Source organism: Girardinichthys multiradiatus, chromosome 9, assembly GCF_021462225.1.
Source record: "Girardinichthys multiradiatus isolate DD_20200921_A chromosome 9, DD_fGirMul_XY1, whole genome shotgun sequence".
NCBI classification, from domain to species: Eukaryota; Metazoa; Chordata; class Actinopteri; order Cyprinodontiformes; family Goodeidae; genus Girardinichthys; species Girardinichthys multiradiatus.
The window spans coordinates 48,049,561-48,074,381 of NC_061802.1; the positions used below are offsets into that span (position 1 = coordinate 48,049,561).

General features: G+C 41.7%; 1 protein-coding gene across 4 annotated transcripts in view; it reads left to right on the forward strand.

Annotated features, from left to right (window-relative positions):
* The window catches only part of arhgap39 (Rho GTPase activating protein 39), a 120,927-nt gene that overhangs the window by 31,837 nt on the left and 64,269 nt on the right, over positions 1-24,821 (forward strand). For 3 of the 4 annotated variants that reach the window (XR_007039656.1, XM_047374907.1, XM_047374906.1), the window contains exon 2: positions 21,883-22,299. The exons of the other annotated variant lie outside the window; for it this stretch is intronic. Coding sequence is in view for 2 of the 3 variants with exons in the window: in XM_047374907.1 (XP_047230863.1) it covers positions 21,883-22,299 (417 nt within the window). In the remaining variant the exon portion in view is untranslated. The remainder of the gene's footprint in view (positions 1-21,882; positions 22,300-24,821) is intronic. 4 annotated transcript variants of the gene reach the window in all.

The following is a 24,821-nucleotide window of genomic DNA, read 5'->3' on the forward strand; positions in this document are numbered from 1 at the left end:
TAAAAAGTTTTTCTATCTAAGGAAACCCAGCAGATTGCATCCAGTCAGTGACTTGCAGCATTCCCTCCTCCCGGATGAGCATGTAAAGACAGTGGACAGTCACTGGCGTTGACTTTGCAGCAATCCCTCATACTGAGCATGCATGTAGCGACAGCGGAGAGGAAAAACTCCCTTTTAACAGGAAGAAACTTCCAGCTGAACCAGGCTCAGTATGAGCGGCCATCTGCCACGACCGACTTGGGGTTTGAGAGAACAGAGCAGAGACACAAAAAGAACACAGAAGCACTGATCCAGGAGTACTTTCTATGGGAAGGAAAAGTAAATGTTACTGGTTGTAGCTCCTTTAGTCGTTTCACCAAGAAAGAAAGAACAGATAAACTCTGAGCCAGTTTTCAAGGTTAGAGTCTGAAAGAGAGCACATAGAGTTTATTACAGTTAAGCTCAGTCAATCGCCATGTCTAGGAGAGAGAAAGGGTCAAACACTAAAAGACAGGGCTATGTGGATCATTGGTAGAGGGTGAGCATTAAGTTGTTGCCAGCAGAAGCTCGGACGATTCCCCTCTCCAGAAAGGTGTCACAGGTAGACACAGAGCCAGGCCAGGTGTAGCTTCTAGGAAGAGAATAGAGAGAACAAGGTTAAAAGCTGAAATAACAGTAAATAATGCAGATGCTCCCCAGTCTCACCTGCTGCTGTCTGTCCGTCAGGAAGCTGTTGATCCACTGACAAGTGGAGGCCGGAACGTTGAGCTGGGTGAGCTTCTAGTGGAGGATGTCTGGTATGATGGTGTTGAAGGCCGAGCTGAAGTCAACAAACAGGATGCTGGCGTATGTCCCTGGACGGTCGAGGTGTTGCAGGATGAAGTGTAGACCTAAGTTGACAGCATCATCTGCCGACCTGTTTGCTCGGTAAGCAAACTGCAAGGGGCCTGTGCTTCAACACCAGCCGTTCAAAGGATTTCATGACCACAGACGTCAGGGCTACAGGCCTGTAGTCATTTAATCCTAGGATGGTGGGTTTCTTGGGCACTGGGATGAGGGTGGATTGTTTGAAGCAGGAGAGGACCTCACACGTCTCCAGTGGGTTGTTGAAGATCCAGGTGAAGACCAGGGCAAGTTGATGTGCACAGGCTTTCAGGCATGATGGGGAGATGTTATCAGGTCCTCCAGCTATGGGGTAAGAACGCTGTCAAAAACAATGTGTATGTAAAGACAGAAATGTGTGCATATTAGTCAATAGTTGTGCATAAGTAAAATATTGTATATTTTCTCTATAAGAATACAAAATAAAATGTTACCGCTTCAAGAAATTACAAACACAAAGTTCAAGTTTACAGTTGTGGTTTATTCTTTATGAATACAATATGCTATAACAGTTTGTGAATACGATTTATTTTCTTTGAGAATACGAATTTACATCAGCGACTTGGTGTCACGTGATCTCAGGCTCAGAATATAGTGGGTGGAGTTATACAATGATGTACAGTAGGTGGCAGTATGCACCTCTGAATTTGTTGCAAACCGCCAGCAAAAGAAGAGAAGAAGAAGAAGAAGAAGCAGCAGCACTAGCGCCAAGATGACAGATCAAGAGCATATATTAACGACATTAAGACATATATAAACTTTTTAACATTACCTAGCTTTGTACCGTAGTTTATTGTTCCGTTCTTTTGGCGCTAGTGCTGCTGCTTCTTCTTCTTTTCTTCTGCTGGCGGTTCGCAACAAATTCCGGGGTGCATACTGCCACCTACTGTACATCATTGTATAACTTCACCCACTATATTCTGAGCCTGAGATCACGTGACACCAAGTCGCTGATGTAAATTCGTATTCTCATAGAAAAGAAATCGTATTCACAAACTGTTATAGCATATTGTATTCATAAAGAATAAACCACAACTGTAAACATGAACTTTGTGTTTGAAATTTCTTGAATCTGTAACATTTTATTTTGTATTCTTATAGAGAAAATATACAATACCTCTTTTGGATTTTACTTATGCACAACTATTGACTAATATGCACACATTTCCGTCTTTACATACACATTGTTTTTGACAGCGTTCTTACCCCATACTCCAGCTTTCTCTGTTTTCATGTGTTGAGCCTGTTTACATCTTCCTCAGAGATCTTTAGTGCAGGCAGAGGGATCTGAAGGTAGGGGGTTGGTTACTTTATGGGAGGAATTTGTTCCTGAATGGGATGTGGAGGAGATGGTTTGAGGTGTGAATGGCTTCTTGTCATGTCTGCAGTAGAAGCCATTCAGACGATTAGCCAGGCGAGGATTCTGTTCAGGAAGGGAGGGGGGGCTCCTATAGGCATTCAGGTTTCTCAGACCAGTCCATACAGCCGAAGCGTCACCAGTAGAAAGGCTGTTCTTAAGCTTTTCACTGTAACTTCTCTTGGCTGGTTTGATCTCCTTTGTTAGTTTGTTCCTGGCCTGCCTGTACCGCGCCCAATCTCCATTGCTGTGAGCTTCTTCCTTGTCCCTGCGCAGATGAGGTGTGGAGTAAACCATGGCTTGTTGTTCCCAAAGGTGCAGAATGTCTTGGTCTGCACACACGTCCTCACAGAAACTGATGTATGATGTTACCACATCAGTTAGTTGATTTAAGTCTGTGGCTGAAGTTTTTAAGTTAGTGGCTGAAGTTTCAAAAACAGTCCAGTCTGTGCATTCAAAGCAGGCCTGTAGCGTCTGCTTTGATTCCTCAGTCCACTTCTTAGCAGTGTGTATCACAGGTTTGGAAGCTCTTAGTTTCTGTCTGTAGGTTGGGATGAGGTGGATTAGACAATGATCTGAAAAACCCAGAGCAGCCCTGGTAACAGCATGATATGAGTCCTTTAAAGTTGTGTAACAATGGTCCAGTGTGTTTTTGTCTCTGGTGGGACACTTAATATGCTGTCTGTATTTGGGGAGTTCATTGGAGAGGTGTGCTCTGTTAAGATCTCCCAGTATTATGATGAAAGAGTCAGGGTATTTTTTCTCCACGTCTGTAATCAGCTCAGCGAGATGTTCTTCAGCGGCAGAAGTGCAGCCATGCGGTGGACAATATGAGCCGATTATTATAAACGAGGAAAACTGTCTCGGTAAATAAAACGATTTACAGTTTATGGAAAATGTCTCCAGATCAGGACTGCATGTTTCCCCAGCACTTTTATGTCTCTGCATCAACCTTTGTTTATATAAAAGAAGATTCCGCCTCCTTGCCTCTTCCCCGATAGCTCCACGCTGCGATCCGCTCTGAGCAGCTGGAAGTCCGGCAACAGCAATGCACAGTCCAGAATGTTTTCACTCAGCCATGTCTCGGTGAAGCAGAGAACCGCTGATCCACGGAGGTCCGTGTTTTTACCGGTGAAGAGAAGCAGCTCGTCCATCTTGTTGCTTAGAGAGCGGACATTTGCCAGATGGATTGAAGGCAGTGGTGTTCGAAGTCCTTTTTGGCGGAGCTTTACCAGCGCCCCAGCACGCTTTCCTCTTCGACGGTTTCGGCAGAGTATCCCGCAGAGTGCCGCAGCTCCGCTCGCCAGGAATTTGGTGAAGCTCGAATGGATGAATGATGGTGAAAAAATCCTGAGAGAGGACATTCTGATGTTTAGAAGTTCCTCTCTGCTGTATGAGCCAACAGAATTGCGGCCCTAGACCACAGTACTGTGGCTCGAAAAACATAAAAACACACAAAATACACAAAGAAAGAGAGAGCGAAGCTCCAAGGCTGCCATCTTGGTAGACCCGGATCTATGTTTAGACATTCCTAACCAAACTCAGCTTTCTGAATTATCAAAAATATTAGCTCAAACTACATCTTCAACCTTTGTGTGAGACCCAATCCCAACCAAATTAGTTAAGGAAGTGTTCCCTTTGATTACCGCCCCCATTTTAGATAGGATTAATCTGTCCTTAGTAAACAGATCAGTAGTTTTTAAGGTAGCTATGATTAAACCTTTACTTAAGAAACCTTCACTCTGACAAGATGACAATAATTACAGACATATATCTAATCTTCCTTGCTTATAGGTCAGCAAAGAAGAAGAGGAGGAAGATGTGTGTGTAGGCAGAGAGGGAAGAGGACTGAGAATAGGAACTTTCCATCACAGGAAAAGCTGGAGAGTTGTCTGCCATGATGCAGGAGGAAGGTGGACATACTGTGTGTTGAAGAGACTTATAAAGCTTATAAAAAGGTGTCACATCCCATCCACACCATGGATGGGAAGAGAAATCGTGTACGAGGTACCTTGAAGAAGGAGTTTGTTAGGAATGTTCTGGAGGTGAAACTTGTGCCAGAAGCTAACTGAAGGCGTGATGTTCAGTGTTGTTAGTGGTTATGCATCAGGAGTAGGGCGTTATGTTATAGGAGAAGGAGAAATTCTGGAACGAGTTAGGTTAAGGGATGCAGAATATCCCCAGAGGTGAGTGAGTGGTGATTGGTGCAAATCTCAAGGGACATGTTGGAGCAGGAAACAGAGGTGATAAAGAAGTGGTGGGCAGGTTTGGTACCCATAACAGGAACGCATCATAGACGATGCAAAAGATCGGGTTAGATGGAGACAGATGACTCACTGTGGTGACCCCTTAAGGGGAAAGTTGATATACAAGAAATATTATTTCCTTATAAAACTTTATTGTCAAAATAATAATAGTTGCTAATCAAGTGTGTGAGCATTTCCACAGTAATGACATACAGTTTTTAACAATAGTGAGTACATCCCTCAGAGTTTTGTAAATATTTTGTTATATTTTCTCATAGAACAACACTGAAGACATGACACTTTGACACAGTCTAGTGAACCATGAATGCCAACATATCCTGTGACATACTGTAGCAAAGCATGATTCACTCCCTTCAGATACTGCGCCACAGGGCCAAATGCCAACATGATAACAACTCCAACACACCTCCTAAATGACTACGGCTTTGCTAAAGAAAAGGGTCCTGGATTGACCAAGCATGTCTCCAGAACTAAACCCTATTGAGCATCTGTGAGGCATCCTCATATGTGGAGGAACACAAGGTCTCTAAGATCCACCAGCTGCTTGAAGTTGTCATGGAGGAGTGGAAGAGAATTCCAGTGGCAACCTGTAAAGCTCCAGTGAACTCCATTCCCAAGAGAGATAAGACAGTGGTGGAAGATAACGGTGGCCACACAGAGTAATGACACTTTGGGCACAATATGGGCATTACTAATATCTGGGGATTTTAATCATGTCTCTGTTACCTCCACTCTCCCCACTGTCACCCAGTATGTTACCTGCAACATTAGAGGAAATACAGTAAATCACTGGACTTATTGTATGCTAACAGGAAGCAGGGTTAAGGCTCATCAGTCTTCCCTCCCCTGGGGGGCTCAGATAATAATCTGGTTCACCTCCAGCCTGCGTATAAACCCCTTGTACACAGAAAACCAGCTGTGAACCGGACAGTAATGAGATGGTCTGAGTAGAACGAAGAAGCTCTGAGGGACTGTTTCATCTCCACTGTGTGGGAAGAGCTCTGTGCTTCTTATGAAGAGGGCATTGACAGCATCACTTCTATGTAAAGACAACACTGTCCCTCATGAAGGTATGGTGTTTCTCCAATAACAAGCCCTGGATCAACCGTGAAATAAAGGCTCTTCTCAAGCAGAGGAAGAAAGCCTTTAGACCAGGAAACAAGGAGAGCTCAGAGCTGTGCAGAAGGAACTGAGGAAAAAGATCAGGAATGGAAAAACAGCAATTGGAGGAAGATGGAAAACCAGCTGAAACAGAACGTAAGTGGAATGTGGAAGAGCCTGAAAACAATTTCATGTCACAAACAAAACTCTGAGGCTGTAGGAGACTTAAGCTGGGTAAATCAGCTGAATCAGAACATTCTCAACCTCAGTTGACCTCTCACATAATGTGACTGTAATCAAAAGGATATAAATACTTTATGGCTTTTACGCAAAGAAGTTTAATCCAAAAAATATTTAAAATTTTTTAACCTTATAGGCTTATGACTTTTTACAGTAATATCAATTATAGGATATCTTTTGACTTCTTTTGTCAATATTTTCTTGCCTTTTTCTTTTCTGCATCTTAATTATACTTAAGTGACAAAATGACAGTTAAAAGCTTGACAGTGTCAAGAATCTGACATGACCGAGAGACTGCTTTTTCTGGCAAACGTATGTTAGCACGTCCAGAGAAACAACATGTTAGCTTTAACTATTAACCACATTAACTACTAGCATTAACTATTAACTACTAAATACTACATGGCATATTCCATGTACGTATGTTCTCTTGTTTTTACATTTTCAACATCTCTAAGTATGCTATAATAAGTGTATAAGTGTTTTTAAATTTTGTGAGTGTTTTTAATTTATGTGTGCACTACATATGGATTTTTTAAACCTGTGTCTCAGCAAAATGTCATTATGGTGACATAATGACATTAAAGACCCTTGAATCTTAAGTGATGTCTGTTTTGATATATGCCGGTGTTTCCTCAGCATGAACTGAATATAAAACAAACACAAGACAGGTGGGACTTAAGGCAGGAGGCCAATCAGCAGCTGTTGTCACGTTTCAACAGGAGAGGGAGGGGAGAGAGGAACAGGTGAGAGGGGGCAAATACAGTGAGCGCAATACAGAGGAAACAGACTAGGCGTGCTGTGGGGAAAGTGAAAAATGTCCCTACGGTTGCGGCGCGCCCATGCCCCTGGGAAAGCCTGGAAGCAGTGTGAGGATCATGTTCTTTGATTTGTCCAATGCTTTTAATACCATCAAATCTAGAGTTTTGGGGGACAAATTGGAGCGCTCAAGAGTAGATATTGGATTACACTGTGGGAAACACCGTGGAGAACGCTGCAAGCACTGTTCCCCATGCGGAACAGTGCTTGCAACGTTCTCCATGGGGAGCAGTGCTTGCAGCGTTCCTGTTCACACTCTACAGACTTATCCATCAGCTGATGTGACCTCCATTTTCAGAAGTTCACAGATGACTATGCCATAGTCGACCTCATCACAGGTGAGAACGAGTGGACACAGGACTTTGTGGACTAGTGCCAGCGTAATCTCCTCTTGATCAATGAGGGGAAAACTAAGGAGGTGGTCATGGACTACTGCAGCCATCTTCTGTGGTGTACTTAGTTTGAGCAGCAGCCTATCTGTAGCAGTGAGGAGCCAGCTCTGTCCTAGGATACCCTCTGAACACAGTGCAGGTTGTAGGAGATGGACAGTAGCAAATTTACCATCACTGCTGGCCAAGGTCTCCCATGCCATGAATAAAGTTGTTACTGGACTTGAAAGATCCTCCAGTGACAGACTGCTGCACCCTAGGTGCACAGAGTTTCCTCGCAGCAACTGTTAGACTTTATAACCATCACTGTTCCCAACAAGCTCAACAAGTGTTTACATCTATGCTGATAGTTGCACTTTATTTTCTGTGAATAGTCTGTTGTTCTTTTCTCAGGCATAGAGTTCCAGTTACCCAACTATGTTGCACACTTAATTTATTTTAATTTGATCTGCATATGCCATTTTGGTAACCGCACAGTATTTCTCTTCTGTAATGTAGACTCTGCCTTTGTTTACAGTCTATTCTAATTTTGATTCCTGTTTTCATTTCTGATTTTTATAGTTAATAGTCTTATAACTTTTAAAAAAATAGTTTTTTAGTGATGTGTATATCGGGTGTAAATCTGTACACCTGAATTTCCCTGCTGTGGGACTGTCATACTGGCTTGTGTTTTGAGTTTTTGAGTTTGTGTTTTTGTTCAATTATCTGGTCTAGTCCTTTGTTTTCTGTCTCCCTGCACACCAAGCCCCGCTGTACAGTTTTGTATTTAAGCCCGTTTGTTTCCGTTGTTCCCCGCTAGTTGCTTGTGCGTGTTTGCTACCCTGTCTGTTCCTACCACGAACATTAAAGACTCGTCTTACCTGCAAACCTCGAGCTTCAGGAGTTCTTCACTGCATATTGGTCCGTCACAAACCCATATTATGACAGAAGGAATCAGCCAATGGGACCAAGCAGGGAGAATGGAGAGGGAATTCAAAAGGGGTGAGGTTCTGCTAAATTTGTTTTCTGACCTTGTGACCTCTCCCAGCTCACCATGGAGGAGGTTGGAAATAGCTGGCAGCCTTCAAGACTGGCTGGAGTCGTGGAAGGACATTTTTTTTCAAGATCCTCAGATCCACCACACCAACGAGGCCAAACGTCAAAGGGCCCAGGGTGAAATCGCCGCTTCTATGAGGAGGCCTCCTGCTCCCTCATCCGCTCGCCTCTCTACTGAAGCTCGAGGCGACTTTCCGGCTCATGGCTTCGCTCCTGAGAAGCCATCGTCGCTGCACCTTACTCCGGAGGGGTTCATGAATGAACCGCCTCCACACCCTGATCCTGTTCCTGGTCCTGTTCCAGAAGGGTTCATGAATGAACCGCCTCCACACCCTGATGCTGTTCCTGGTCCTGTTCCAGAGGGGTTCATGAATGAACCGCCTCCACACCCTGATGCTGTTCCTGGTCCTGTTCCGGAGGGGTTCATGAATGAACCGCCTCCACACCCTGATCCTGTTCCTGGTCCTGTTCCGGAGGGGTCCCAAGCCGAGCCGCCCTCACACTCTGTTCCTGTCCGTGAGGGGCTCGTGGACTGGCTGCTCCCTCTTCCTGCTCCTGTTCCCGGTCCTGTCCTGGAGGGCTCCGAGGACAAACTGCCTCCATCCCTGGTTCCCATTCCGTAGGAGTTTGTGGACGAGCTGTCTCCACTTCCTGTCCCTGAGGGTTGCGAGGATGCACCTCCTCCGCCTGCTGTACCTCAGCGGCTCCGCCACAGATCTCCACGGCCTCGCCGAAGGTCCCAGCGGTCTCTGCACCGCTTTCCTAGGTTCCAGCGGTTTCCGCACCGTGCCTCTGAGCTCCACCGTGGGTTCTCCTGGTCCCTCTACCGGCCGTCAGATCGCCGGCTCCTTTGTCGCCGGCCTCCTAATCACCTGCTACTACGTCGCCGGCCTACTGATCGCCTGCTCCTACATCTCCAGCCTCCTGATCGCCTGCTCCTACGTTGCCAGCCTCCTGATCGCCTGCTCCTACGTTGCCAGCCTCCTGATCGCCTGCTCCTATGTCGCCGGCCTCCCGAACTCTGTATCTGCCGGGGACGGCCTCCGGGGGGGCCTTCCTTCCGAGGCACCCCCACCCACCTTGGTCGGATGTTTGTGTTTGTGTTTTTGTTCAATCTGGTCTAGTCCTTTATGACATGTATATAAAATACAAAATAAGATTTGCGAAATATATATAGATTCGATTCTTACGTATGGCATTATGTAGTTTATGTCCAAAGCACTGGAGGTTTCGCCACCCGATGTCTTTCAGAGCTTTAATAATGTTGGTGCCGCTGTCTGTTGTCATACAGATGAGTCAGTCTTCGGAAAGGTTCCAGGAGTCCTTTTAACCCCTCGGCATTGACCTGACTTTTGTGATCATCGGGAAAGTAAGCTGTTTGTAGGCAGACACTTCGTAGAGCCCAGTCATCGTCGACAAAATGCGCAGTCAAACTCATATATGGCTCCACAAGTCTGTTATGGCAGAGTAAAAACTTACCGCCGCCAGCTCTGTTGCAATCCTTTCACGTGTGCATTTGTACAGGTGGGGCAAGGCAACTTCAGCAAAATATTTCCAGCTAGGTAGTACACACCTTGCGTCTACATTTTTCAGCAGGTGAATGAAGCCAGACTTTTCCACTGTACAAATAGGCACAGTATCTCTGGCAATAAACCACGCGACAGCATCCGTGATCGCTTTCCATCGGGCCCCAGTCTTTTTGTACGGAACACTGTATGAAAATGATTCCCCTAAGGTGGGTTGTCTCTTGGCAGGGATTTCTGGTCTGTTGCTGTCCTGAGCTTTTTGTAGAGAGCAGCATTTCTCCCACTCCACTGAGTGCTTCTGTTTCAAGTGTTGAAATAAATTCGTAGTGCTTCCACCTTTAGTAGCAACAGGCTTTAAACAGATTTTACAACGTGCTGTGTGTTGCTCCAAGTCCGTGGTCGCGAAACCGAACCAGTTCCATATAATTGATGAAGTTGTGCCTTTTTTGGGAATAAGGTCTTCCTTACTAGATGCCATTTTCGGTGTTTCTGTGAGAGACAGGTCTATCGACGTCACTAAGCTACAGAGGCCCGAGGAGTTCACTGGCGCGGCAGAAAAAAATTCAGATTTCCCAAAAATTAAATCTTCATTAATTGCAAATTCAAATTAATCGATAAAATCGATTTATCGCCCAGCCCTAGTCTGTCACAACCCATATTATGACAGGGACAGTAAAGGAAATTTCTATTCTATTCAATTTGGACTTTTTCACTTATGGGTGTACTCACCTTTACGGGGAGTGATGCTGAAAAACTAGTTTATGTATGTGTTACTTCAAGGCAGGAGTATTTTTTGCTATTATAAAAGTCCAAGGAATGCACTTAAAAGCCTCTAGCTTATTCAAAATGCTACAGCAAGATATCTGGTAAAAATTCATAAGAGAGATCATATTTCTCCTGTTTTAACTTTCCCTCCCTAAAAGAGCACTTCTTTTAGACTGCAAGTTTACTGGTGGTTCCTAGAGGTTCTAAAAGTAGAATGTGGGTTGTTCCAATGGAAACAGCACTCAGTTTCAGTCCCTAAGGTAGACACGGCTAAAGATTTTCCTTTTTGATAAAGAGTGGACTTAGGTTTTTCCTAAGCTCTTGACTGAGCTTTTACTGCAACAACTGTATGGGCTCTCATTCTTCCTATAGGCTTCAAACTGGCTCAGAGCTTATTTGCTTAGCCGTGTTTCTCTCCTAGATGAAGCCAATTGAGCTACTCCCAGTTTGTTGGCAGCTGGTTGCTCACACTGATTTTGATTGCATGGTTATATGCCTGTTAAAGGGAAGTTTTTCTTTAAACTGTCACTGCATGCATGCTTGGTATAAGGGATTGCTGCAATGTCAACAACATAATGTAAGTGACTGTCCCCTGTCACTACATGCTCATCCAGTAGTGAATGCTGGTCAGTGACTCCCTAAAATCGACTGGGTTTCCTTAGACAGAACTCTTCTTTTTTTACTAGTTTGAATAATAAACTGAAATTGAATGCTTTGTTTGATAACTAGGAGCACAATGGAATGTATGTAACTGACTTTCAGTCTTTTGCCCATGCTTGACTGTGGTGGACTGGTAAACCGTTCAGGGTGTACCTTGTCTGTCACCCACTGGCTGCTGGAGATATTCACCAAAGCCTCCTCAACCCCCACCCTTACCCATGTGAGCACAGCAAGGATAAGAGGGTTTAGAAAATGGATGAATTACTTTGTATCTCTCACTATCATTGCAGCGTGTTGCCCTACCATTATCCAAAGAGAGGTGCTTCCACCCACCAACAGGACCTCTACAAAGACAAGATATTAAATAAACTGATAAAGTTTATTGTTTTTTATTTTGCAAATATTCGTTCATTTTTAATTTGATGCTTGCAACATGTTCCAAAAAAGCTGGGACAGGAGCAAAAAAATCAATATCATTCTGTAACAGATATTACCACATAAACTCACCAGCCACTTTATTAGGTACACCTGTCCAACTGCTCATTAACTCAAATTTCTAATCAGCCAATCACATGGCACCAACTCAATGTATTTAGGCATGTAGACATGGTCAAGACAATTTGCTGCAATTCAAACAGAGCATCAGAATGGGGAAGACATGTCATTTAATTGACTTTGAACGTGGCATGGTTGTTGGTGCCTGACGTGCTGGTCTGAGAATTTCAGAAACTGCTGATCTACTGGGATTTTCACGCACTACCATCTCTAGGGTTTACAGAGAATGTTCTGAAAAAGGGAAACTATCCAGTGAGCGGCAGTTCTGTGGGTGCAAATGCTTTGTTGATGCCAGAGGTCAGAGGAGAATGGCCAGACTGGTTCAAGCTGATAGAAAGGCAACAGTAACTCAAATAACCACTCATTACATCCAAGGCATGCAGAAGAGCATCTCTGAACGCACAACACGTCGAACCTTGAGGCGGATGGGCTACAGCAGCAGAAGACCACACCGGGTGCCACTCCTGTCAGCTAAGAACAGGAAACTGAGGCTACAATTCGCACAGGCTCACTGGAAAGACTGGAGAAACGTTGCCAGGTCGAAGAGTCTTGATTTCTGCTGGGACATTCGGATGGTAGGGTCAGAATTTGTTCGGAACCTTAGTACCAATCGAGCATCGTGTCAACGCCACAGCCTACCTGAGTATTGTTGCTGACCATGTCCATCTCTGTATACCACAGTGTACCCATCTTCTGATGGTTACTTCCAACAGGATAACGTGCCATGTCATAAAGCACAAATCATCTCAGACTGGTTTCTTGAACATGGCAATGAGGTCACTGGACTCAAATGGCCTCCACAGTCACCAGATCTCAATCCAATAAAGCACCTTTGGGATGTGGTGGAATGGGAGATTCGCATCATGGATGTGCAGCCGACAAATCTGCAGCGTCTGTGTGGTGCTATCATGTCAGTATGGACCAAACTCTGTGAGGAATGTTTCCAGTTACCTTGTTGAATCTATGCCATGAAGGATTAAGGCAGTTCTGAAAGCAAAAGGGGGTCCAACCCGATACTAGCAAGGTGTACATTATAAAGTAGCCAGTGAGTGTAGACACTTAAGAAAACCATTTTCAGTTAACACGGTTTGTTGCTACAAGTGAAAGTTAAAACTCTACCATGTAAAGCGCATGCCATATATTGTGTCATGAATAACCTGTGTTAGGTGTTAAGGTTTTTAATTTTCCTTCTTGCTGTCATTGTGTTTGCGAAAGCCTTGGCCCACATGCAGAACACACCCAGGAGATAAAGGTTTAGAAAGTTTATTGAAAAGATGGTGAAAAGGATTACTGAAGTCTCAAGCACGAACCTGGAGAACTGGAAACTAGAGTATTGGGAAGAGTTTGGTTAGTGATGAGACGATTAATATTGCTGAGAAATAATGAATTCAATGGGCTTACTTGGATCAGGGAAGAGAACCACCGGGGGGAAAATGAGTCAGGTCTGTGAACATTAAGGCCAACTAGGAGGACTGGAGTTCTCCAAAGGTAAGCTGGTTGACTGACTGCAGATGGCCAGTAATACTGTAAATCCAGATGACGATCGCACGGTGGGGTGAGCAAGTCTCGATTGCAGGTAGTATGGGGAATCTCCCAGAAAGCTGCCAGTTTGTACTTGAAATCCAGAGATCTCTTGCAACTGAGTGGTTGTTCAGGACACAGGAATCAGAGACACTTGTATGATTTTCTACACTTCTCTGTTTATGTTCTGTGGTTGCTGTTCAGTTAATTCATGGTAGATTATGTTCTTGGTTCATTCTTGTCTTTCTGTTTGTTACTTTCCTGAACTTCTCTGTGTTCCCACTTACCTATGTTTATTAGCCTCCCTCCAGTCGCATTCTCCCTTCCACCAGCTGCTCCACATTCACCTTATTAGCTCTTCATGTTTATTGGTCGTTTCTCCACTCTATCACTTTATTTAAACCCTCTGGTTTTCATTGCCTACCACTGGATCCTCCTGTTTGTTTACCTGCTGCTCGTCAGTCATTCTGCCCATGCTCCCAGTTCTGTTATTAAAACGTTTTCCACTCACCGTGTGGCTCCTACGCTCCTGTTGCATGTTGGTCCTGCGAAACACCACCTCACCATGTCAATATCAACAACACCCAGAAACGCCACCGGCTTGTTTGGTTCCATGCTCATCTCAGATGGACTGATGCAAAGCGGAAAACTGTGAAAACTGTCACAGTCACATTTCAAACTGTTTTTGGAAATTATGGACATCATGCCAAAGAGGAAAAGGACTATCCGAATTGTTATCAGCGTGTTCTAAAGCCAGCATCTGTGATGGTATGGGGGTGTGTTAGTCTCCATGTCATGGATAACTTGCACATCTATAAAGGCACCATTAATGCTGAACAGGTTTTGGAGCAACATCTGCTGCCATCCAAGCAATCATTTTCAAGGACGTCCCTGCTTATTTTGGCAACATAATGCCAATCCACATTCTAAACGTCTTACAACAGCATGACTTCGTAGTAAGAGTACATACTTAGGTACTAGACTGGCCTGCCTGCAGTTCAAACCTGTCTCCCATTGAAAATGTGTGGCACATTATGAAGCACAAAGTAGGACAGTAAGTAGTAAGTTGTTCATCAAGCAAGAATGGAAAATAATTTCATCTACAAAGCTTCAACAATTAGTATCCTCAGTTCCCAAATGCTTCTGTGTGCTGTTAAAAGGAAAGGTGATGTAACATAGTGATAAATATGACTCTTTTGGAACGTGTTGCAAGCATTAAAATCAAAATGAATGAATATTTGCAAAAAAACAATCTTTTATCAGTTTGAATATTACATATTGTGTTTTTGTAGTAGCTTCAATTGCAGGTTGAATAGAATTAGCAAATCATTGTATTATTTACATTTTTTATGAGTAAAAGTTACCAAAATGGCATACTCAGATTAAATTACAATAATTTAAGTGCGCAACAGAGTCGGGTAACTGGAATCCCACATAAAGCACATCTCTGGCTATGCTTGAGAAAAAAAAAACAAGAACATAAACATCATTGTTGTGACTATGATTATGAATATATTATATAATATTAATATTTTATTAAATAATATTTCGGTGTGTTAAGGGTTGTCCTGTGAATACCAGCCCAATAAGGCATTGGTATTAGGACAAAATCAAAAGGGATGAGAGGAGCTCTGACAGCAAAACTCTGCACACACATGGAATGAATTCATACAATTTCTTAAAACACAAGAATTTATTAACAAAAATAAGTCAACTCAAAGTCAAACATATTTCAATCAACAAACTCTTCACCATGCTAAAACAATCCAACTAAACTACCAAGCAGAATTAAAGAATAGGGAAGACTAATGGGCTATGTACAATATAAACAAGTTGATTAAAGATGATTGAAAATCATGACCAAAAGAGTGATGCAACATTACCATGCAATGTTTATGTTTGAGAACCAAGGATTATCTTGAACAATCTGGAAATGAAGTTAAGTTAGTCTTGGAACTAACTTAGGAAATAATTGGTACACCTTTAGACAACCATTCACAATGCAAGATCTACGGTGGCCGGGGGGGGGCAAAACACTTTTACAAGTACCGAAACAAATTTACATTTCAGAAAACAAATTTACATTTCAGAAAACAATTTAACAAGATGCAAAACAAATTTACATTTCAGAAAACAAATTTACATTTCAGAAAACAATTTAACAAGCTGCGAAACAAATTTACATTTGAGAAAACAAATCTACATTTCAGAAAACAAATTTACATTTTAGAAAACTAATTTACATTTGAGAAAACAAATTACATTTCAGAAAACACATTTACATTTCAGAAAACACTTACATTTCAGAAAACAAATTTACATTTCAGAAAACAATTTAACAAGATGCGAAACAAATTTACATTTCAGAAAACAAATTTACATTTCAGAAAACAATTTAACAAGATGCGAAACAAATTTACATTTCAGAAAACAAATCTACATTTCAGAAAACAAATTTACATTTTAGAAAACTAATTTTCATTTCAGAAAACACTTTTACATTTCAGAAAACAAATTACATTTCAGAAAACAAATTTACATTTCAGAAAATCAACCGGAAAGGGAATGTACCAACGCCAAGGCTGACCCAGAAGTCAGCCTCAGGGGCTGCATCCTTCGAAGGCCGTATTTGTAGGCCGATTACGTTACAGCGCGGCGACGAAGGCTGTCCCAATTCATGAATCATTCCGAGACTCCCTCAAATGCGGCCGACAAATGTGTCCTTCTTTTGCACGATTTGAAGGATGGGTCGTGAGTATCCTTCGCGGCCCATCATTTCCCGTCATTCATTGCGGGTCGAAGCGGATTGGTCAAGCAGGGGAGCCATGGCGGACCATAGCAGCAAAAGCTGTGAGTAAATTGTGGAAAATTACACTTTCTGTGACACAAATTAACTTCTACAATGTTTTTAGTGCGGGAATATAACTATGTATACGTGAAATATCTGCTTGATTTATCTAGACATCGCTTAATTTCAAACGAGTTTTCTGTTCCCGGCGTAGTAACTGGCTCGCCTCGCCAGCCCTACCGGCGGTGAGGCGAGCTAAACTTGGAGATATCTGACCGGACTCCCAGCACTGAGCTTCCACTGGCAGTCATCACAGTGAACGTTTAACACAAGTAATTTCTAACAGTTTATGTTATTATTTTAATTGTTACTGAGAATCTATTTAACATTTCAGGTGATATTAAGGTTAACCAGAATAAATGGACAGTTTTATGTAATCCAACTGTATCGCTGGAGAATGTGATTGCGAATAAATAAGCTTTTCAATATTATTTTTTAATGAAGAAATGTGCTATATGTTTTAAAAGTTTATTTATAATTCAGTTAGCATTATAATTTCTGATTCCAGGTAAACCCGACAAGGAATACACGTTTGAAAGAGCTTGTTTTAGAAATTTGCATACAAATATTTTAATATTTTCTTCAAATTAGGACAAATGTAAAATTAAAAAAGGCTTTATTTTTGCTCTGATATTAGGCAAGATGTTTTTTTTTTTTTTGGTATTTTCATATATTTTTTTAGGTACAAAGGAGCAGACTGGCCAGTTTATTAAGCTCGGGTGAGAACCACCACCTTTTTACTGGAGTTAAAAACTCAGCCACCGTGGCTTGGAGGTACAATAACAACATTCTTTGCAGTCGGTTTCTGTCCAGTTTCAAGGTCTTCCACAGCACCTCCTGTCCTGATTGCCTCCATCCCTAAGGACACTCGAGGGCCAAGCGGAGCGGTGGGCAACCAGACGGAGAAGGAAGACAGTGAGGCAGCAGGAAGGGGTCAGAAAAGAAAGAGGGACAGAAATGATGGATTTGATCAGGGAGGACATGAGGGCACAGAGAGAAGCAGAGGAGAAGAGGGCACAGAGAATGGACAGACTGTTTTTCAAAGAATGGCACCAAAATAAGGTGCTACATAAGAAATATTAAGTTTTGTTCAGAGTCCGGTCAGATATCTCCAAGTTTAGCTCGCCTCACCGCCGGTAGGGCCGTCGTGGCGAGCCATTTACTACGCCGGGAACGGAAAACTCCGAACACGTCGGAGCACGTTGAAATTAAGCGATGTATAGATAAATCAAGCAGATATTTCACGTCTACATAGTTATATTCCCGCACTAAAAACATTGTAGAAGTTAATTTGTGTCACAGAAAGTGTAATTTTCCACAATTTACTCACAGCTTTTGCTGCTATGGTCCACCAAGGCTTCCCCTGCTTGACCAATCCGCTTTGACCCGCAATGAATGATGGGAAATGATGGGCCGCGAAGGATACTCACGACCCATCCTTCAAATCGGGCAAAAGAAGGACACATTTGTCGGCCGCATTTGAGGGTGTCTCGGAATGATTCATGAATTGGGACAAACTTCGTCGCCGCGCTGTAACGTAATTGGCCTACAAATATGGCCTTCGAAGGATGCAGCCCCTGAGGCTGACTTCCGGGTCAGCCTCAGCGTTGGTATATTCCCTTTCTGGTTGATTTTCTGAAATGTTAATTTGTTTTCTGAAATGTAAAAGTGTTTTCTGAAATGTAAATTTGTTTTCTGAAATGTAAAAGTGTTTTCTGAAATGTAAATTTGTTTTCTGAAATGTAAATTTGTTTTCTGAAATGTAAAATTGTTTCACATCTTGTTAAATTGTTTTCTGAAATGTACATTTGTTTTCTGAAATTTAAATTTGCTTCGCATCTTGTTAAATTGTTTTCTGAAATATAAATTTGTTTTCTGAAGTGTTTTGCAACCCCCGGCCATCGTAAGGATCAGATAAAATATTGTTTTAATAAAATAATATTTTAAAGAGTGATTTTCTGAATAAAACCAACCTTCTGGATGACCAATTCTCAACGGTGTTTCATTAGCTGCCTTTATTTACTAAAATAATATTTAAAGAAATATTATTAAGGAAATATTTTGGAAAAGAGCCAAATCTTTCTGGAGAATTGGGGCTTAATGGTGTTTACTTAGTAATCAAGTTTAGCAAAACAATGTTTAGGGAAATGTTATTTTATTGGATTGAAAACTAGCAACCTTTTTGGGTAAATGATCTTAGTAGGCAAGCATGTGTTCTTACCTGTTAGCAGTTAAAGCTAACAAAATAAGCTTATAGCTTCGCACCAGAATCAAACACACACACTTTTAATACCACAAAAAAAAAAGGGTTAAAATGCATAAGCGCAGACGGCGCGTTATGGCCAACCTTCTGTGTTTAAAATCACCCTTCAAGTAAAGTTTGTCTTAACTTTAAAGCACAGAACACAAAACTGAGCACATGGTGCTGAGCAGATAGCCTGCTAGCACCAAGATAGCTGAGTTTCAACACAAACAAAACCAAACTTCATAAAACGAAAAATGTTTAGATTATTTCATTCTAAAATACTTCTATCGCTCTCTGCCCATAACCTAACCTCTTATGTGAACCGTGCTGAGGAAAAGTTGTGCGGCGACAAAGTTCAAAGAAACCATCTGCTTTGAACAAAAGAGTTAGCTTCAGCTAACCTCCGTAGCTGTTGGGTGGGCAGCTCGTTCTGTCGGCCGGCCAAACTGCATGTTACTGCCGTAACCATGGTGATGCGGTCCCGTTGTCCTTCCTTCAGACCGGGAAACTACTTCACTCGGCGTCGTAGAGACAGGGTTTCTGCTGGGAAACTCTCTGGAATCAAAGTTTGCCTCTGTAGACCTTAGAGAGAAAGTCAAGCCACGCTTGTACCTTAATTACCCCTTTTCATGAATGAATACCGGATACACAAACAGCAATTCAATCGTACTTAACTTAGTGCATATGACCGCGTGATCTTATGACACTCTTTGATCCAGTTTGAAGAGTTATGTCTGTTTGCCTGCAAAGAGACATTAGCACGCGTGTCTCTCCGCTTGCCCCCTTTTCCTGGCTGTGCTAGAAGTGGGTTAATGCCATTTATTTTGAAAGTTCCAGAAAAGTTTGTACCGGACCTTCATGTTGTAATCCATGGCTGTGGGTCCCAAAATCATATTATAGACATAATATAATTTATTTAACATTTATTAAAAAACATTCCTGTATGTATCAATGTATATATCTAAATGTTTATCTTTCCATTTTTTTGTTTCCCTCTGTATCATCTGCATCCTCTGTCCTGTTCATCTCTATCTGTCTAGCTTTATTCATCTATCTGTCATCTATTTACAGTATATGGAATTTGGGTTGTATTTTGATTCATTGCTGTAAGAAATTCTGATAAAACATGAAAACTATGACTTATACACCCCTATCCCATCCCCATCCAAGACTGAAATTCTAGGAGAAGCAATGGATTTGATAAATAGACTTTTCTTTTTAAAATGCCTTGAGGGATATTTGTTGTGAACTGGCGCAATACAAACTACACGTCTAATGTTTTACACACAGTTTTTTATTTAATAGTTTTTATCATTTTCATGACTATTTACATTGTACGTTCTAACTGAAGGCATCAAAACTGTGAATGAGCACATGAAATTATGTAGCAAGCAAAAAATTGTAAAAGAACTTAAAATATGTTTCATATTTTAGATTCCTTAAAGTAGTCACCCTATGGTTGGATGAAATATTAACATTTAACCTTCTCTTAGTGCACCTCTGGGAAGGTCTTTCAAGACCTTGGAAAAACCATGTCAGGTAACTACCATGTGAAGCTCTGCGAGAGAATGCCAAGAGAGCAAAGCAGTCATCAAAGCACATTGTGGCTTGAAGGATCTAAAATGTAAAAGATATTTAGAGTTATTTCACACTTTTTCTGGTTGCCACATAATTCCATATGTATTAATTCAAAGTTTTGATACCTTCTGTGAGAATCTACATACAGTGTAAATAGTCATGAAAATAAAGAGAAGCATTAAATAAGAAAGTGTGTCTACTAGGTGTAAATAAACAAAACTGAATTAAATTAAAAGTGGTCGAAAGCTAGAAAGGTAGTCAAACATATGATGTATCAGTCTGCCTCATCAGTTTTTTGGAGGATCAGCTGATCATGAGTCAGTTGAGATAATTTTTAAACTACTATGTAGTGAATATGAGAGATGGATTAAAGTCTCACAAATAAAGCACTAAGCATTGACTTTGTCCCTTTATTGCATTAATCCAAAAATCCTAAATGAATTACCATTTTACTCATTGTTACTGAATCACATGAAACATACTTTCTTGATTTAGCTTTGCATGTCTTAGAGTGTTTTAGAGCACAGAGTAGTCCTCTAAAACACTTCAGCATTAGCTGTGTGTTGTGATTGGCTCCTGGCTGAAAAACCAAATGGTGAAGAAGTTGCCATGTAAACATGGAATAATTTTCGTGTTTTTTTTTTTTTTTTGCTGCTATGTACTTGTTTAGTGGAAAGCATAACAGCAAGTATTCAGATGAACCCCAAAACCTTGGACTTGTTTAGCAGGTATTTGATCATCTTTCAGGACTCTGGCCAATGCACCCCTGGGGCCTGCAGCTATACTGTCAATACAGCTTAAGTCATGGCATTCAGATGCACGTCAAGACCTAACTTAGTGAATTGAACATTGAGTCACAGCAGTAAACCTTGGGTGTCCAATAGGAATCAGTTCTTGTCTTTAGATCTTAAATAATCCTACCATTAGGAACCAAGATTTAGCTTGTATTTGGAGGCAGTATTCCATCTGATTTGTCTCTGTGTTTTTTCCAGCTATTTCTTGAATGGTCTCAAACTGGTTGTGCATCAGGGGGCAATACATTGCAAAGCACCATTGCCTGCTGAAAGAAAAGGTCTCTCTAATGCTATCAAGTGGAAGCAACTAAAAGTAAAACAGATGAGACAGGAAAGTCCTAATTTTCCTGCAGGTTCCACACATTTTGGTGACTTGAAATGTTATTATTCTAGTCAGCAAAAAGGGGTGCAAGAAATTATGTTCACAGGTTAATCAGTAGTAAAATTGTGTGTGTTAGTAGATGTTGATTTGTTGATACCAGCAATGCCAACTTCACCCCACTAGCTGAGTTAGGAATTAACCATTCAGTCTGCTTGTAAGAAACCGATCATAACAAACATTGAGCCATGTTGTAAAAATAATGTATCATTCATTGAATATTTTTGGAAACCTCAACTGTGTACAATTTATGAACAGAGATCAATGTAAGTCATTACCTCATCACACTGTTGAACTAATAAATAATAACTGAACACCGCATTTGTTCCTTGTAACACTACCCAGTGGTTTAGTAATAACACACTTCACAGACAGGCCAACCTGTTTAATTTTCAAGTAACATCCTTCATACAAGTTTGTCATGAATAACAAACTCTTATCATTGAGTAGAGAACTCAAATTCTTTGAGTTCTCTTCTCAAAGATTTTTTTACCCACAATAAAATGTGTTTATTTCTGCAACCACAATGTCAAGTTATATACTCTTGGTGTCCTAGTAAAGGGAACACTGGTGAGATTTGTCACGATGGGTAAATATCAGTATAATTGTTAGTGGGACAAGGTTGATAAAGGTGGTACATATCACAAAAAAAATGAAGGTTTGACTTATCAAAACACTAAAGCTTGAAACCTCGATCAAATCATAGTATAATATGTTAACAATATGTCCTCAAATTTGGAATCAAATTTTTGGTAAACCTCTGAAATATAATTTATTTAAGCATAAAAACGACACCAAAACTAATAAAAAGAAGTGTTGTGTGTGTTGACTCAACATAAATTACAAAACACATCAAATTTTGTTGCAGAAGGGAGTGACACTTTTAGTTTATCTGAGTACTGCTGATATGCTAAGGCTTCTTTGTGAACTCTCTTTCTGCAGGTTGGAGTGGGTGGAGATCATTGAACCCCGCACAAGGGAGCGCATGTACGCCAACTTACTGACAGGTGAGTGTGTGTGGGACCCCCCACAAGGAGTTTGCATCAAGCGGACTGATGAAAACCAGTGGTGGGAACTGTTTGACCCCAACACCTCACGCTTCTACTACTACAATGCATCCACCCAGCGAACAGTGTGGCACAGGCCTCAAGGATGTGACATCATCCCATTAGCCAAGCTTCAGACCCTGAAGCAGCACACAGATGCCATCAACCCTCGTTCTGCAGCTGGAGGAGAAAGGAGAGGTTCTGTGGACAACAGCCCAGGACGTAACAGTGGGGTCAGTCGAGAAGGAAGCACCTCCTCCTCCCTTGACCAGGAGCTTTGTGAAAAACAGAGCAGCAAAGATGAGGCAGAGAGGTAAGGCTTCTTGGTAGCTGCAAATGACCTCTGCTAAACACAAGGTAACTACATAATCTCTGCAGCAAAAAAAAAACAATCGTGTGCTGTGCTTCCATCAGTGTTTCTCTGCAAGGTCGTTCTTGTTTGATACGTCATTCTAGATTATCACTGGCTCTACCATCAAACAGAGCATCACACCAGGTCACATCCATTGTTATGTGCTCTGGTTCTGATCTGAACATACAGGGGTTGGACAATGAAACTGAAACACCTGTCATTTTAGTGTGGGAGGTTTCATGGCTAAATTGGAGCAGCCTGGTAGCCAGTCTTCATTGATTGCACATTGCACCAGTGAGAGCAGAGTGTGAAGGTTCAATTAGCAGGGTAAGAGCACAGTTTTGCTCAAAATATTGAAATGCATACAACATTATGGGTGACATACCAGAGTTCAAAAGAGGAAACATTGTTGGTGCATGTCTTGCTGGCGCATCTGTGACCAAAACAGCAAGTCATTGTGATGTATCAAGAGCCACGGTATCCAGGGTAATGTCAGCATACCACCAAGAAGGACGAACCACATCCAACAGGATTAACTGTGGACGCAAGAGGAAGCTGTCTGAAAGGGATGTTCGGGTGCTAACCCGGATTGTATCCAAAAAACATAAAACCACGGCTGCCCAAATCACGGCAGAATTAAATGTGCACCTCAACTCTCCTGTTTCCACCAGAACTGTCCGTCGGGAGCTCCACAGGGTCAATATACACGGCCGGGCTGCTATAGCCAAACCTTTGGTCACTCATGCCAATGCCAAACGTCGCTTTCAATGGTGCAAGGAGTGCAAATCTTGGGCTGTGGACAATGTGAAACATGCATTGTTCTCTGATGAGTCCACCTTTACTGTTTTCCCCACATCCGGGAGAGTTACGGTGTGGAAAAGCCCCAAAGAAGCGTACCACCCAGACTGTTGCATGCCCAGAGTGATGCATGGGGGTGGATCAGTGATGGTTTGGGCTGCCATATCATGGCATTCCCTTGGCCCAATACTTGTGCTAAATGGGCACAAGGACTGCCAAGGACTACCGAACCATTCTTGAGGACCATGTGCATCCAATGGTTCAAACATTGTATCCTGAAGGCGGTGCCGTGTATCAGGATGACAATGCACCAATACACACAGCAAGACTGGTGAAAGATTGGTTTGATGAACATGAAAGTGAAGTTGAACATCTCCCATGGCCTGTACAGTCACCAGATCTAAATATTATTGAGCCACTTTGGGGTGTTTTGGAGGAGCGAGTCAGGAAACGTTTTCCTCCACCAGTATCACGTAGTGACCTGGCCACTATCCTGCAAGAAGAATGGCTTAAAATCCCTCTGACCACTGTGCAGAACTTGTATATGTCATTCCCAAGATGAATTGACGCTGTATTGGCCGCAAAAGGAGGCCCTACACCATACTAATAAATTATTGTGGTCTAAAACCAGGTGTTTCAGTTTCATTGTCCAACCCCTGTATATGTTAGTTGGTGATCTTAAAGCCATGCAACCCTGAGTGTTTGTAACATCATTAATGTAGCAAGTATTGACTTCTTCAATCGTTTTCCATTTTCCCTTTAAAATGTTTTTCTTTAAATGGACACAATATTTAATCATGCATTTAAAAATTTAATGGAACATTTAATGGTTAATCTTTTAATTATTTGATTTTGTCCCTTCTTGCCCACCATATTTGTGGAAGCAAATGTGTCCCAATAGTCAAATTAAAATGTATTCATAAAATGCTTTTTCATTTTCAAAGTGAAGCTGCATTTTTTTACTCATAAATAAAATTAAATCATTCAAACTGCATTTTCATTTTCTTCTCCAGGACTGCTCAATTTGTCAGTCAGTCATTTTCTACCGCTTATTCCATAGTGGGTCACAGGGGAGCTGGTGCCTATCTCCAGCAGTCTATGGGCAAGAGGCAGGGTACACCCTGGACAAGTCGCCAGTCCATCACAGGGCAACACACAAACAACCATGCACACACTCATTCATACACCTAAGGGCAATTTAGAATGACCAATTAACCTAACAGGCATGTTTTTGGACTGTGGGAGGAAGCTGGAGTACCCGGTGAGAACCCATGCATGCACGGGGAGAACATGCAAACTCCATGCAGAAAGACCCCTGGTCAGGAATCGAACCCAGGACCTTCTTGCTGCAAGGCAACAGTGCTACCAACTGCGCCACCATGCAGCCACTGCTCAATTTGTAATCAATTAAAATGATAAATAAAATAACGTTAAACATTTAATTTTTCAAAAGATGTCTCAGCAAAAAGTGACCAAAATTCATTTTGAAATGTCAAATTTGAAAATTAAAATATATCAACAGAAATACTTTTTAATTTTAAAGTCATAGCTGCTTTTTTTGATTCATAAATGAAATTACTAATAGATCTTTCAAACTGCGCTGTCATTTTCTTCTTCAAGACTGCTCATTGTGTGACACAACTAAAGACAAAAATATAAGGAAATGCTTTTTCGTTTTCATGTCT